This window comes from Ascaphus truei, chromosome 5 (assembly GCF_040206685.1).
Source record: "Ascaphus truei isolate aAscTru1 chromosome 5, aAscTru1.hap1, whole genome shotgun sequence".
Lineage (NCBI taxonomy): Eukaryota > Metazoa > Chordata > Amphibia > Anura > Ascaphidae > Ascaphus > Ascaphus truei.
This window is the reverse complement of record NC_134487.1, coordinates 306,546,630-306,563,039: the sequence shown is the minus strand read 5'-3', so window position 1 is coordinate 306,563,039 and position 16,410 is coordinate 306,546,630. Positions and strand designations below refer to the sequence as shown.

Here is a 16,410-nt window from a genome sequence, read left to right as displayed (position 1 = left end):
CAGATCCAAAGGAACCGGCCGATCAGAGTCAGGCCCAAAGGAACCGGCCAATCAGAGACAGATCCAAAGGAACCGGCCGATCAGAGTCAGATCCAAAGGAACCGGCCAATCAGAGACAGATCCAAAGGAACCGGCCGATCAGAGACAGATCCAAAGGAACCGGCCAGTCAGAGACAGATCCAAAGGAACCGGCCGATCAGAGACAGATCCAAAGGAACCGGCCGATCAGAGACAGATCCAAAGGAACCGGCCGATCAGAGACAGATCCAAAGGAACCGGCCGATCAGAGACAGATCCAAAGGAACCGGCCGATCAGAGACAGATCCAAAGGAACCGGCCGATCAGAGACAGATCCAAAGGAACCGGACGATCAGAGACAGATCCAAAGGAACCGGCCAATCAGAGACAGATCCAAAAGGAACCGGACGATCAGAGTCAGGCCCAAAGGAACCGGACGATCAAAGACAGATCCAAAGGAACCGGCCGATCAGAGACAGATCCAAAGGAACCGGCCGATCAGAGACAGATCCAAAGGAACCGGCCGATCAGAGACAGATCCAAAGGAACCGGCCAGAGACAGATCCAAAAGGAACCGGCCGATCAGAGACAGATCCAAAGGAACCGGCCGATCAGAGAGATCCAAATCCGCAAAATAAATCTCCAATTTCTACATATATCCTTCTCCTAGCCTATTCTTTTCAGCTCTTGAGGTTTCTGCTGTCTCTTGGGTCATTTCTTTCAATGTGTTTTTATCATCTATCTTCCATCTGGGCCAACCTCCTAGTTTGTTTACAATGTTGTTGTTTTGATGTAATATTTCCTGTACAACCCAAAATGTTTACGTAGCTATTAAAATTCTTAATACCTTCCAACATCTCTAGATGGCGCTCCCCTACTCTTCTTTCCAACATCTCTAGATGGCGCTCCCCTACTCTTCTTTCCAACATCTCAAGATGGCGCTCCCCTACTCTTCTTTCCAACATCTCAAGATGGCGCTCCCCTACTCTTCTTTCCAACATCTCAAGATGGCGCTCCCCTACTCTTCTTTCCAACATCTCAAGATGGCGCTCCCCTACTCTTCTTTCCAACATCTCTAGATGGCGCTCCCCTACTCTTCTTTCCAACATCTCTAGATGGCCTTCTCCTTTGGTCCTTCACTCTCTACATGTTGCACCCTCCACTTTACTAACCTCTTCTGCAGCACCTATCACAAACTGCATTAAACTCCTTAAAACTCAACTTTGGCACACAAAGCAAAACCTGTTACCTGCAAAATGCTCAGTACAGTATGTCTCTTTTAAATACAGTTGTCTCATTATATTTTGGAAGCACTGGCTAGAAGACACAATATAGCAGAAGTTCAACAACAACAAGGATAGGAAAGTCAGCTCAAATGGGAACGTGTTTACTTTAAATTTTATTTATGATCATTACAATAGTTTTGGAGAAGTATCCTCTTATAGTTTGCAAGAGGCTCACTGTCATGTTTCATACACTTTTTATCAGATTACCCATTTACAAGACCCAGGCAAAATAGTAGTGTAACACCTCTATGAACACACAGAAGTATGATGATGGTCATGCCCTGTGGCCAATGACAAGGAAACAAGGAAAGGCCTGAGATAATAGGATAAACAAGAAGTATGACCGCATGGAGGGAGTGGTTTAGAGAGATATAGCAAGAGAGGAGTATGTGAGCAGGAGGACACCTTCAGAGAAAGAGAGGAGTATGTGAGCAGGAGGACACCTTCAGAGAAAGAGAGGAGTATGTGAGCAGGAGGACACCTTCAGAGAAAGAGAGGAGTATGTGAGCAGGAGGACACCTTCAGAGAAAGAGAGGAGTATGTGAGCAGGAGCAGACCTGCAGAGAGAGAAAGAGAGAGAGAAGGAGAAAGGAGCTCTCCCAAGAAGCCCAGGCGAGAGATACAGGGTGAGAGCCTTCCTAGTCTGGCAGAGCAGCACATACCAGAGGAAGCGGGCGTGATCCAGGAGAGTGCATCGCCTAGTAAAGGGGACTGGTGTAAACTGGAGGTCCTGAAGCTGTGAGTAAATCAAGCATGAACACATGCAAGTGATCGGCCCTACGATACTTCAGTATCCTTTTCATCACACACAGCTACTACCATTCATTGCGAAGTGCCAGGCCTGCACCTATTAATGCACCTATATTTCACAAGTGCTCCACCGCTGTGCTGGCACCTACAGTGGCCCATGAGTTAGCATCTGGGCCAATGGGACCGAGTAAGCGACTCTGAGGGACAATTGTGCAGCGGGGTACATTCCTATCCTCTCTATATTATTGTCAGAAGTATTGTGTATGGTCCTCTGATTCTGAGAGCCACGGTATGTAATTGTTGTGTTCATCATATATAAAGTATTGTTATCCAAAAGATATATGGCTCACTACTATGTCTGTCCCCAGCGTGGTCACTTGCTGGCTGAATAGTAATATCTTATACCCAGGGGAGGCAGACTCAGGCCCCCGCCCTAGTATCCACATATTAACACATCTAGTGAAATAAGGAAGGGTAACACTGGAGGTAACGCTGGGGTAGATTTTGGCACAGGAAACGCACACATCCATCCCTGATGAACAGTAAGGTCAGACAGCGAGATAAACATTTTCCCTTGTTTGGCCCTAGATTGTTCTGGAACGTTCTCTGCTTAACCCTTGCATATACAGGGGCCGGTAACAGGGTTTTAAACCCTGTGCGAAAAGGGGATTGAATAGAAAGCCTGCATTGGTCTGAGGAATGCAGCAGGGAGCTGGTTAATTGCAGCTAGAGACAATTATGAAATGATCTCTCGACAAATGCCAGTTTCACAGGACTTCGGCTACTTGTTTGGGGCATATTGTCTCAGAGAAAGGGGTTGCCACCAACCCTTCAAAGCTAGAAGTAATTGCCTCCTGGCCCAGGCCAAAGCAATGACCGGAGTTAAAGCAGCCAAACGTGACATTTTATATGTGTAAAAATAAATCAGTTCTGTAATATTAGAGAATAGTGAATGTTTTTGTTTTTATTCAACTCTTAATTCCTTTTTTAATTAGTTTAAAAGCATGCTTGAACTTCTGTAGCAGGTGTAGCCCACCTCCCAGCAGTGCGAGATCTTTGTAACACTTTGCTGTTTGTGCTCATCTGCTGCCAATGTTCCCAGCCGTTTGAGCTGTAAACTGTAACAATAGATAATGTTACCTTAGCAATATAAGAATACATTGTAGCTGCTGGGTTACACGGACTGAAGGATTGAGTGTAACTGAAAGGCGGCCATTATGTTAGGCACACAATCAGGATATTTACAGATTTATAACAGGAGCACCAAACGATTGTCAGCGTAGCTTTACATATACAAATAAGAAAAAAAAGAAGAAAAAAAGAGGGGAAAGTAGAATTGTTTCTTTAAGGTCTTTCCTGGGGTTTGCGGGTACTATCGTAGATTCATGGATAACTTAGTACGACCTCTGACACAGCTAACACAGGTTTGTCCTCCAGCTGGTGGATGTAGTTTGAGCCGGGGCACCAGTGGTCAGGACTATGTCAAAACTACTCAACGTTTGGAGCCAGGTGGTCTAAAAAACCAAGCCCGTCTCCCCAATGTTCCAGTGCTGGCTTCTGCTGCCCCGCAGAACCCCTGTGTGTTGCATGTAGATGCTAGCCTGGAGGGACTGGGAGCGGTGCTATACCACGAACACTGTGACGGAAAACTACTGCTCAGGCCACGAACAAGAGTTTCTGGTGCTAAAATGGGCAGTAATTGAAAAGCTGCACGATTACCTCCATGGGGTAAACCTGGCAAACAGAACATAGAACTGAGACGTACAAGAGTATTGCAAAAATGATGGCAGGTGCATGCCAAGGACGTCGCCTCCCAAAAAAGCCCCTCTCGTGAATATAACCAGCAGTGGGCCGCTAGATGTGGTGTATATGGACTTCCTGTGTTTGGAAGCTGATAGTCGGAACACTAGTAATATCCTTGTGGTCACTGAGCATTTCATTCGCTCTGCCCAAGACTTCCCCACCAATTATCGGCGCTACACAACAGTCGCCAAAGTACTGTACTGTAGGGAAAGTATTTCGTACACTATGGGTTACCAGCCAGATTTCATGCCGACCAGGGAAAGGACTTTGAAAGTCGTCTTAGGCCGAGGCCCCGCTTCAGTCAGCGCGCCCGCACGGCATGCAGGCGATGCACTGAGACGCCGCCATTCACCGCTACCTGCCGTCTGTAAGGAGCGGGAGCTGGAGCGGGGGGGGGCGTGGTTTGAGCGGAGGGTCCGTTCGTCATTTTTCCCCCTCGGTCCGTCCGTTCCCCCCTCGACCCCCCCCCACACACACAACACACACATACACACACATACACACATACACACACACACACACACACACACATACACACACATACACACACACACATACACACATACACACACACATACACATACATACATACATACACACATACATACACACACACATACACACACACACACACATACACACACACACACACACACATACACACACACACTCACACACACTTCCCCCCCCTACCTTTTGGAGGTGGAGGAAGCTGAGACACTCCAGCCCCCGTCTCTGATAGGCTCACCGGCGCACCACGTGACGCGTCACCGCTCGGGATCGCAATCCTCTTGCATCCCCTGGCGGCTGACGCATCACAGCGCGTAGTGAGCCTCATCGGAAGGAGGCAGCGGGCACAGACAGGCAGGAGGTAAGGGGCTGCTGACCCGCGCGCGCTTGTGGCCGCACACAGCGGGTCCTCAGCCTTATAAAAGAGCTACTGAGTTTATGTGGTATTAGAAAATCTAGGATGATGCCGTGTCCCTCACAAGGTGCTGTTATCCAAAAGAATAGTCATTCATAATAGTAATATCAGGGAGGTGGGCTCAGGCCCTTCCCCATTATCCACATATAAACATATCTGGGGAAATAAGGAGGAATAACAGTAAGTCATATGTTATTGTTACTTTTTGTAATCAATCTTTGTATTTGGATTGTTCACTGATACTGTAAGTGTTCTTTACACCAGGGGTGCGCAAAATTTTGGAGCTGCGCCCCCCTTGGGCGACAGCCCCAGCGCTTGCACCCCCCTTCTCTGTGACCCGGTGTCAAATGACGCCACGGGTCGTGTGACGTCACGTGACCCGGCAGCGTCTTTCGATGTGCGTTACCGTGGGGACGCGTATGTGACCTGACCCCGCAGCGTCATTTGACGCCCCCGTTGCCATAGTGACACGTCCAGAAGACTACAGACGTCTCACTTGGACCCCTGACATGTAACTTAAATGCCTCAGGGAAGAGCACGGGCCGCTGCAAACGCCGCAAGAAACTCCTCGCGCGACCCCCAGTTTGCGCACCCCTGCTTTAGACGATGAGGGAACTTATGTAAATAAGATTACATCACAACCCATTAAAACTTGGCTTTCTAAATATCTCATTTCCATTCTTACCTTCTTGAGTCATGAAATCATCTTCTGCAAAGTGATTAAAGTTGCCGCAGAGACCACACGTTTTATTGAAGTGCTTGTTGGACAACACGAGCTGCACATTCCCACCGACGTCAATCTTCACCAGAAAGCCGTGCTCAGAACTAGACAACTTGTAGTATCCGGCTTCGGGCTCCAGGAATATCCCATTGGAGGCGTAAGGCAAAGAAATCCTATTAAATGCAAGAAACACGCCAAGTATTAAAAAAAAACCTCTCTCTCATATGGAAACAGAAGTAAACATGGAACATTATTATTATTATTATTATTATTATTATTATTATTATTATTAACACCCTTTCCTGCCCTTTCTAGGTTTATTATGTTTATATGATCGTCAGTTTTAAAGATGACCATCATTTTATTTTACATCATGAAATATATCCTCAGAACTGACTGCCGCGGTGATGTAATAAGTAATAAGTATGGCCTTCATTTTAAATACTTTAAACAGAAAAGAAAAGAGCATATTTTGCTATAAATGTTTGCTTGGAAGCCCTCCACATGAAATATATCCCAAATATCAAGGGGCAAATTATCAGTAAAACAGACATAGTCAAAATGTCTTAAGTAAGTGCTATTTTATACAATTGAATGTATAATTATATAGTCATACGTTTGGATGTTATACCCTGGGGGGGAAGGGGGGGCACGTGCTGCTGAAACTTCCAGCCTTATCACGTTGTTATGTTTCATTATTCTTTGGGGCCTATTCACTAAACTTCAATAAGTTTATTTCAACATCGATCGGGCTGGCATGTTTCTACCGAACGCTATGAAATTTGTGTAAAAACGGAATTCACTAAGACAAATCGCCTTTTTTAGCGTTTTCTAAAAAAATACTTAACTGGTTTGTATTTGCTTAACGAGCAAAATAAACTTTACAGGCCATTTCCCTGCACAGAGAGAGCTGCATCTCCCTGCACAGCTCCTCTTACAGGCGATCTCCCTGCACAGAGAGACACTACATCTTACAGCTCTTACAGGCCATCTCCCTGCACAAAGAGAGCTGCATCTTCCTGCACAGCTCCTCTTACAGGCGATCTCCCTGCACAGAGAGATCTGCATCTCCCTGCACAGCTCTTACAGGCAATCTCCCTGCACAGAGAGAGCTGCATCTCCCTGCATAGCTCTTACAGGCGATCTCCCTGCACAGAGAGAGCTGCATCTCCCTGCACAGCTCTTACAGGCGCTCTCCCTGCACAGAGAGAGAGCTGCATCTCCCTGCACAGCTCTTACAGGCCATCTCCCTGCACAGAGAGAGCTGCATCTCCCTGCACAGCTCTTACAGGCGATCTCCCTGCACAGAGATAGCTGCACAGCTCTTACAGGCGATCTCCCTGCACAGAGATAGCTGCACAGCTCTTACAGGCCATCTCCCTGCACAGAGAGAGCTGCACCTCCCTGCACAGAGAGAGCTGCATCTCCCTGCACAGCTCTTACATGCGATCTCCCTGCACAGAGAGAGCTGCATCTCCCTGCACAGCTCTTACAGGCCAACGTGCAGCTTTACTTTAATTCTAATAACATAGGGTGCCGGTATCTCCGGCAAGTTTAAATGTCCCACGTCAGGGTAGGAGAATGAAGCTTGTCGGACATTCCAGCACCCCATACAGGTGCCTGTACCCCGGGATATAAGGGGTCTCTGGACCTGAAACGAATGCGGTTCAGCTCCAGAGACCCCATGCTTCAATACTAGGTCATTAAAATGAAAATAAAAGCATACCTTCATTACCTTAGTGGCTAACCGCTACGGTAATGAAGGGGTTAAATATCTGTACCTGGTTTGTTGGTGGTAGACGGGGTGTGTGAAAGTTATAGTTGCCCCAGGATGAGGGTTTACAACCACTAAAGTAATGAAGGGGTTAACACCACCCACGAGGCCTAACCACCCACCCCGAGGCAACTACCCCCTTCAACCACCCCCTCTACCACCAACACCACACAGGATTGTGCAAAATATGGATAATAGCGCTTTTGCCCATTCAAATAAACAATACAGTGCATGCAATGAAATACAATAAAATACAAAATACCGGCGTCCGCGTACCGCCATGGCAGCCCATGCGCCCGCGTCTCCCGCTACTCCATCGGCTCAAGCTCCGTTGGCGTCTCCCTCCCGCCTTCCGGGGGTGTGCGGCAGGTCTCGCATGCGCATGCACCATTTAAATGGACCAACACCTGCTCTACTGCCTACACTAATCTCAGGTGGGCTACACCTGAGCTACACCCTGCCTCGGCCTATCACCGGTCCACGTATGTCTGACCTCTCCTCCCTCTCATTGGCTCCCTCTGGTATTTAGGGTCACTCTGCCCTCTGGTTGTTGCGGAGCATAGACCTTTCTATGCACGTGCTCATTTGCAGCCTGAGTACCTGTCTCTGTTGGTATCCGCATCCCAGTTGTGACCCTGCTTGTGCCCGACCTGTCTCTTCTTGTTCCCCTGGACCACGGCTTGTTTAATGGACTTCTACGCTCTCTAATCCACGACCTCGGCTTACGGACTTCGACCATTCTACACTCTCCAACCCCGGACCATAGGCAAGTACCCGCTACCCTCTCCTCTCTCCTACCCTGACCCGGCTACACATTCATGGCCCTGCAATCTGGACCCATCCCCGTGGCTTAGGGCGGTGGTTATATATCTTCCCCACCTCAGCCCCGCGGTCCAGTCCAGGTTGTAGTGAGCATCCGTGACATCAATGCCCTCAATGGGACATAGATAGCCACATAGGCAACCAATGGCCACCGTACTACCCACCAATACAATAGTACCTTACCACCCCCAACACATACAGTAATGGGCAAAAGCCCTATTATCCATAGCTGGACTGGCCCGATTACCTTTTATCTCCTTCTGTTGCAGTTCCGTCCAAAAACATGTGAATGTCAAAATATTCTCCCAGGTACATTGAGACGCTTTGCTTTTTGCCATTTCGATAATCAACTGAGGTAACAAAAAAATACAAGTTTTAGCAATTATGGATCAAGTATGATTCCAAGAATTCCCTATTTGTTGCAATATAACATTGGAAACGGTTTGTGTTTGTTGCTGCTGAGACACGGGTTGCTTTGCACATTGTTGCACATCCTGTATGCAGCCACGCCTTTGCATTCACATTTATAGAAGCAGATCCTCTGGTAACACTTCCTTTTGCTACAGTGGGGATATAGCCGCGGGCGTTGTATACACCTCATACTTATCGCCACCTGGGTGTGCTGCAGCATACTATTATTGTTATTATTAGGATAAAGGAACAGCAATTTAATACAGAGTCCAGATCCAACTGGGACTTAATATATATGAGCAGGAACTATTAAAGATATGTCTTTGATGTCAGTGTTTTGAGTTTATCAAACTTATTATAGGTGTACACTATACAAAGTTGATACTCTCTATTACCCACTCCACTGCGGGGAGTTTGTAATATTATATACTAGCTGATATACCTGGGATTTAATGTTCTGGCTCCCCCTCTCTCTCCCCTGTTCACAGCAATACGCCCCCCCCCTCTTTACAGCAATAAGCCGCCCCCCCTTCCCAGCTCCGTTACCCCCCCTGTTCACAGCTCTGGTCGTTCCCCCCCCCCCCCCCCCCAGTTCACATCTCCGATTTCCCCCGCGTTCAACACTTTGTTTCACCCCCCCCCTTCACAGCTCCGTTGTGAGTGCGTGCGCGCTACTGTGTGAGGTGGCATAGTAGTTTCCCCCCCCCCGCGCGCAGAGCTGTGTAGGCTGTGGGTGGGGAGGTGAGGCGGCTGACGGCAGTGGTGTAGTCCCCCCTCCCCCCCCCCGCGCGGAGCTGTGTCATGGCGGGTGGGGAGGCGGCTGTGGCGGTGGTGAGGGTGCGTGTCCCGTTGGTGGGTGCACGGCGGCAGGGAGGTGAGTGTGCCCCCCCCGCGCGGATCTGTGTCGGCTGCGGGTGGGGAGGTGAGGTGGCGGTGGTGTAGTCCTCCCTCCTCCCACCCCCCGCGTGGAGCTGCTGACAGAGGGTGGCGGGAAGGCAGCCATTTTTTGGTGAGCGTGGATCGGGGCATTTTGGAGCGGGCGGGAAGCCTAAGCGGTGCAGAGAGTAAGCAGGTGCGGAGGGAGTGATTTGTGAGCGGTGGCGCGGCCGGGTAAGAGGGGGGTGGACATGACAGTAGCGATTGACACAGTAAGCGGGCTGATGGTGGCAGATGTGGGAGAAGATTGTGTTTGGCGGGAAGGCGGCCATTTTAACATAGGATGGGTGGCTGAGATTTCGATTGAGGAAGGGGGACAAGGAATAATGTATTTGGCGGTAAGGCTGTGATTTTTGCATGGTAGCGTTGTCTTAAAGCTGGATGCTGAGCGCGGAGTAAGTAAGGGGGAAAATGAATAGTGTTTGGCGGAAAGGCGGCCATTTTAGCATATTATCGGTGTAGTGTGTGAAATGAATATTTAATCATGCGTGAAGGGTGTAATTTTATTCGTGTTGTAAATATGTAATGGGGCTGGGGAAGGCGGAGAGAGTGATTTGTGGGAAGTTGCGGAGCGGCCGGTGGCCGTGAAGGCGGCCATTGCGGAGCGGGCGGGAAGGCTAAGCGGTGCAGAGAGTAAGCAGGTGCGGAGGGAGTAATTTGTGAGCGGTGGCGTGGCCGGGTAAGAGGGGGGGTGCTCATGAAAGTAGCGATTGACACAGTAAGCGGGATGCTGATGGGTAAGCGGGGACATAGCTGAGCGTGCGGGATACCGGACACACAGTAAGGGGAGTGCTGATGTGATAATTTGTGAGAGCGTGGACGGGTAAGAGGGGTGGTGGACAGCAGAGAGTGTGTTAAACTTAGCAAGTTGGCTGGCCATGTCCGCAGGGGTGATTCAGCAAAGAGAGTGTCAGAGTGTTATGGTGAGTCTGCAGGGGTGAGACTGTCTGTGGAGTAAGTGTGTCCGTGATGACAGCGTACCTCTTGGCCAATGAGACCCGTGTGGAAGGCGTGTCACAGTGGAGTAGGTGTGTCCGTAATGGTCAGTGTACCTCTTGGCCAATGAGAGCCGTGGGGGAGGTGGGACATGGGCGGGCGGATCGAGGGACCAATGAGAATCCCCACATCTACTAACAATCAAACAAATTTCATTTTTATATATATAGATATATTTTTAATCTTATATTGTGTTTAATGATATTTTGATGTAATAACATTTTATTAATATTGAGCTAATATTCCAATCCATACTGGTCATTTGACCGACTTACAGAGAAACTATCTGGTAGACCATTGTTGTCTTGAGTAATCAATCCTAGTATTGAGTGCAATGATGTGGGGAATCTTTTGATCCCTCTTGGATCTACTCTGTTTAAATATAAGCAATAAATGTAGAAATAAGACAAAACAAACATACACATGGGAAATGTAATATCATTTTGCGCGCTTAGTATAAATATCTTTTCGATAATGAAGAGCCTAATGTAACAGAGAGGAAATAGTTTAATGCACAAATCATGTAAACACCTTGTAATAAGCAGCATATTCGATGCTTCCTTAGATATTTAAGCACTGATTTCAGATAAACTACTCTATAGATTAGTAAGAGTCCTTGTTAGATACAATGGGAGCCGGGGAGGCAATGCGCAGCCTAGCAGGAACAATAAGGGACTAGTGGTGAAGGCACCAGCTCAAGTTCTAGTGACGTGGCGGGCAACACGATATACCTCAAAGGCTGCACATGTATGCTACATATATATATTGCACAGCCGTGGGTAGGAGACTCTCCCCGCCCTCTCCAGTCAGCTTCTAGATGCCCGGGACACTGACTAATACCGCCCCGCTCCTCTCCTATACTGGGAATGAGTGGTTAGCGCGGACATTAGGCGGCTCAGGGAGTGGGAAGGAGCTGTAATCCACTAACTCTGCACTGGGGAGAGGGAGAGTGGGGTGTAGGGGTCCCAAGTAAAGCCCCCCGAGGCTGCCTGTTACCCACCAACATATTAGTGTCTTGTGTATATACAGTATCTGCTTGTGTGGAAGGCCTGATAACTACATTATACGCTTAGTTTGACACACTAGAAGAGTCACTTTAAACATAAAGCAGGGTGACATGCAACGTTATCAGCTGCTGACAGTGACTAGCGTGGCACAAGTAAGTGTAACACATCTACTAGCGTGGCACAAGTAAGTGTAACACATCTACTAGCGTGGCACAAGTAAGTGTAACACATCTACTAGCGTGGCAATGAGTAAGTGTAACACATCTACTATCGTGGCAATGAGTAAGTGTAACACATCTACTATCGTGGCAATGGGTAAGTGTAACACATCTACTAGCGTGGCAATGAGTAAGTGTAGCACATCTACTAGCGTGGCAATGAGTAAGTGTAACACATCTACTAGCGTGGCAATGAGTAAGTGTAACACATCTACTAGCGTGGAACAAGTAAGTGTAACACATCTACTAGCGTGGCAATGAGTACGTGTAACACATCTACTAGCGTGGCAATGAGTAAGTGTAACACATCTACTAGCGTGGCAATGAGTAAGTGTAACACATCTACTAGCGTGGCAATGAGTAAGTGTAACACATCTACTAGCGTGGCAATGCGTAAGTGTAACACATCTACTAGCGTGGCAATGAGTAAGTGTAACACATCTACTAGCGTGGCAATGAGTAAGTGTAACACATCTACTAGCGTGGCAATGAGTAAGTGTAACATCTACTAGCGGGCAATGAGTAAGTGTAACACATCTACTAGCGTGGCAATGAGTAAGTGTAACATCTACTAGCGTGGCAATGAGTAAGTGTAACACATCTACTAGCGTGGCAATGAGTAAGTGTAACACATCTACTAGCGTGGCAATGAGTAAGTGTAACACAACTACTAGCGTGGCAATGAGTAAGTGTAACACATCTACTAGCGTGACAATGAGTAAGTGTAACACATCTACTAGCGTGGCAATGAGTAAGTGTAACATCTACTAGCGTGGCAATGAGTAAGTGTAACACATCTACTAGCGTGGCAATGAGTAAGTGTAACACAACTACTAGCGTGGCAATGAGTAAGTGTAACACATCTACTAGCGTGGCAATGAGTAAGTGTAACACAACTACTAGCGTGGCAATGAGTAAGTGTAACACAACTACTAGCGTGGCAATGAGTAAGTGTAACACAACTACTAGCGTGGCAATGAGTAAGTGTAACACATCTACTAGCGTGGCAATGAGTAAGTGTAACACATCTACTAGCGTGGCAATTAGTAAGTGTAACACATCTACTAGCGTGGCAATGAGTAAGTGTAACACAACTACTAGCGTGGCAATGAGTAAGTGTAACACATCTACTAGCGTGGCAATGAGTAAGTGTAACACAACTACTAGCGTGGCAATGAGTAAGTGTAACACAACTACTAGCGTGGCAATGAGTAAGTGTAACACAACTACTAGCGTGGCAATGAGTAAGTGTAACACATCTACTAGCGTGGCAATGAGTAAGTGTAACACATCTACTAGCGTGGCAATTAGTAAGTGTAACACATCTACTAGCGTGGCAATGAGTAAGTGTAACACATCTACTAGCGTGGCAACGAGTAAGTGTAACACATCTACTAGCGTGGCAATGAGTAAGTGTAACACATCTACTAGCGTGGCAATGAGTAAGTGTAACACATCTACTAGCGTGGCAATGAGTAAGTGTAACACATCTACTAGCGTGGCAATGAGTAAGTGTAACACATCTACTAGCGTGGCAATGAGTAAGTGTAACACATCTACTAGCGTGGCAATGAGTAAGTGTAACACATCTACTAGCGTGGCAATTAGTAAGTGTAACACATCTACTAGCGTGGCAATGAGTAAGTGTAACACAACTACTAGCGTGGCAATGAGTAAGTGTAACACATCTACTAGCGTGGCAATGAGTAAGTGTAACACAACTACTAGCGTGGCAATGAGTAAGTGTAACACAACTACTAGCGTGGCAATGAGTAAGTGTAACACAACTACTAGCGTGGCAATGAGTAAGTGTAACACATCTACTAGCGTGGCAATGAGTAAGTGTAACACATCTACTAGCGTGGCAATTAGTAAGTGTAACACATCTACTAGCGTGGCAACGAGTAAGTGTAACACATCTACTAGCGTGGCAATGAGTAAGTGTAACACATCTACTAGCGTGGCAATGAGTAAGTGTAACACATCTACTAGCGTGGCAATGAGTAAGTGTAACACATCTACTAGCGTGGCAATGAGTAAGCGTAACACATCTACTAGCGTGGCAACGAGTAAGCGTAACACATCTACTAGCGTGGCAACGAGTAAGTGTAACACATCTACTAGCGTGGCAACGAGTAAGTGTAACACATCTACTAGCGTGGCAATGAGTAAGTGTAACACATCTACTAGCGTGGCAACGAGTAAGTGTAACACATCTACTAGCGTGACAATGAGTAAGTGTAACACATCTACTAGCGTGGCAATGAGTAAGTGTAACATCTACTAGCGTGGCAATGAGTAAGTGTAACACATCTACTAGCGTGGCAATGAGTAAGTGTAACACAACTACTAGCGTGGCAATGAGTAAGTGTAACACATCTACTAGCGTGGCAATGAGTAAGTGTAACACAACTACTAGCGTGGCAATGAGTAAGTGTAACACAACTACTAGCGTGGCAATGAGTAAGTGTAACACAACTACTAGCGTGGCAATGAGTAAGTGTAACACATCTACTAGCGTGGCAATGAGTAAGTGTAACACATCTACTAGCGTGGCAATTAGTAAGTGTAACACATCTACTAGCGTGGCAATGAGTAAGTGTAACACAACTACTAGCGTGGCAATGAGTAAGTGTAACACATCTACTAGCGTGGCAATGAGTAAGTGTAACACAACTACTAGCGTGGCAATGAGTAAGTGTAACACAACTACTAGCGTGGCAATGAGTAAGTGTAACACAACTACTAGCGTGGCAATGAGTAAGTGTAACACATCTACTAGCGTGGCAATGAGTAAGTGTAACACATCTACTAGCGTGGCAATGAGTAAGTGTAACACAACTACTAGCGTGGCAATGAGTAAGTGTAACACATCTACTAGCGTGGCAATGAGTAAGTGTAACACATCTACTAGCGTGGCAATTAGTAAGTGTAACACATCTACTAGCGTGGCAACGAGTAAGTGTAACACATCTACTAGCGTGGCAACGAGTAAGTGTAACACATCTACTAGCGTGGCAACAAGTAAGTGTAACACATCTAACATTGCAATCGGGCTTATCTTTCTGCTATTGTAATGTTACTCTGTGAAGCGCTGAGTACCCGGTTAGTGCTAATATTAGGCAAACACCGGGACCGATGTCACGCATGCGCAGTTGGCGCTCGCCGACTGCACGTGAGCAAAGAGCACTTGTCGACCGCGCATGCGCAAACGGTGTTTGCCGGTCACTCACATGTGTGATCGGAGCTTGCTGGTCGCGCATGCGCACGAGCAGCCGGGAGGCGCCGATCATGCATGCACGGTCGGCGCTCGCCAGCGGAACAGAAAACAGAGCTCGAAAAAGTCAGGAAAGAGCTAAACTGGGACATCGAGTCACCCTAGCTAATGTATACACATACACAGCATATATCAGGGCCAGGCTGGGCCGGTCCTATTTCCAGCGATGCAGGTCACATGACTGTGCTTTACAGCGCCTCCTGCAGGCCAGCACTGCCTAACTTCCAAAAGCCACAGCAGTGAGAGCTGGGGGCGGGGCTGAGTTAGCTGGGGGCGGGGCTGAGTTAGCTGGGGGCGGGGCTGAGTGAGCTGGGGGCGGGGCAGGCTGCACAGGCAAACATACAAACAGAGCTGAGGACTTGGGGGGCGGAGCTAATGCAGATGGACTGGGGGTTGAGGTAAGGAGCTTTGCACTTGCTGGGGAGGCTAACCATGTAAAAGGCCTTGGGATGGGGGGATAACCATGTAAGGGGCCTAGGGGTGGGGGGATATCCATGTAAGGGGCCTAGGGGTGGGGGGGATATCCATGTAAGGGGCCTAGGGGTGGGGGGGATATCCATGTAAGGGGCCTAGCGGTGGGGGGATAACCATGTAAAAGGCCTTGGGATGGGGGGATAACCATGTAAAAGGCCTTGGGATGGGGGGATAACCATGTAAGGGGCCTAGGGGTGGGGGGATAACATGTAAGGGGCCTTGGGGTGGGGGGGATAACCATGTAAGGGGCCTTGGGGTGGGGGGGGATAACATGTAAGGGGCTTTGGGCTGGAGGGGGGGGAAACCATGTAAGGGGCTTTGGGCTGGGGGGGGGGGATAACATGTAAGGGGCTTTGGGCTGGGGGGGGATAACATAAGGAGCTTTGGGCTGGGGGGGATAACATGTAAGGGGCTTTGGGATGGGGGGGATAACCATGTAAGGGGCTTTGGGATGGGGGGGATAACCATGTAAGGGGCTTTGGGCTGGGGGGGATAACAATGTAAGGGGCTTTGGGCTGGGGGGGGGGGATAACAATGTAAGGGGCTTTGGGCTGGAGGGGATAACCATGTAAGGGGCTTTGGGCTGGGGGGGATAACCATGTAAGGGGCTTCGGGCTGGGGTGGATAACCATGTAAGGGGCTTTGGGCTGGGGGGGATAACAATGTAAGGGGCTTTGGGCTGGGGGGGGGGGTAACAATGTAAGGGGCTTTGGGCTGGGGGGGATAACAATGTAAGGGGCTTTGGGCTGGGGGGGGATAACCATGTAAGGGGCTTTGGGCTGGGGGGGGGGTAACCATGTAAGGGGCTTTGGGCTGGGGGGGGGATAACCATGTAAGGGGCTTTGGGCTGGGGGGGATAACCATGTAAGGGGCTTTGGGCTGGGGGGGATAACCATGTAAGGGGCTTCGGGCTGGGGTGGATAACCATGTAAGGGGCTTTGGGCTGGGGGGGAGATAACTGGGGCAGGGCAGCACTGCCTTACTTCCAAAAG

The 16,410-nt window shown here is 48.3% G+C and overlaps 1 protein-coding gene across 1 annotated transcript in view; it reads right to left on the bottom strand.

The window, feature by feature from the left end:
• VWF (von Willebrand factor) overlaps positions 1 to 16,410 on the bottom strand; it is a 330,068-nt gene that overhangs the window by 300,583 nt on the left and 13,075 nt on the right. The window contains exons 4-5 of the mRNA XM_075603058.1: positions 8,347 to 8,449; positions 5,468 to 5,676 (exon numbers count right to left, since the gene is read on the bottom strand). Of these exons, the coding sequence (XP_075459173.1) occupies positions 5,468 to 5,676; positions 8,347 to 8,449 (312 nt within the window). The remainder of the gene's footprint in view (positions 1 to 5,467; positions 5,677 to 8,346; positions 8,450 to 16,410) is intronic.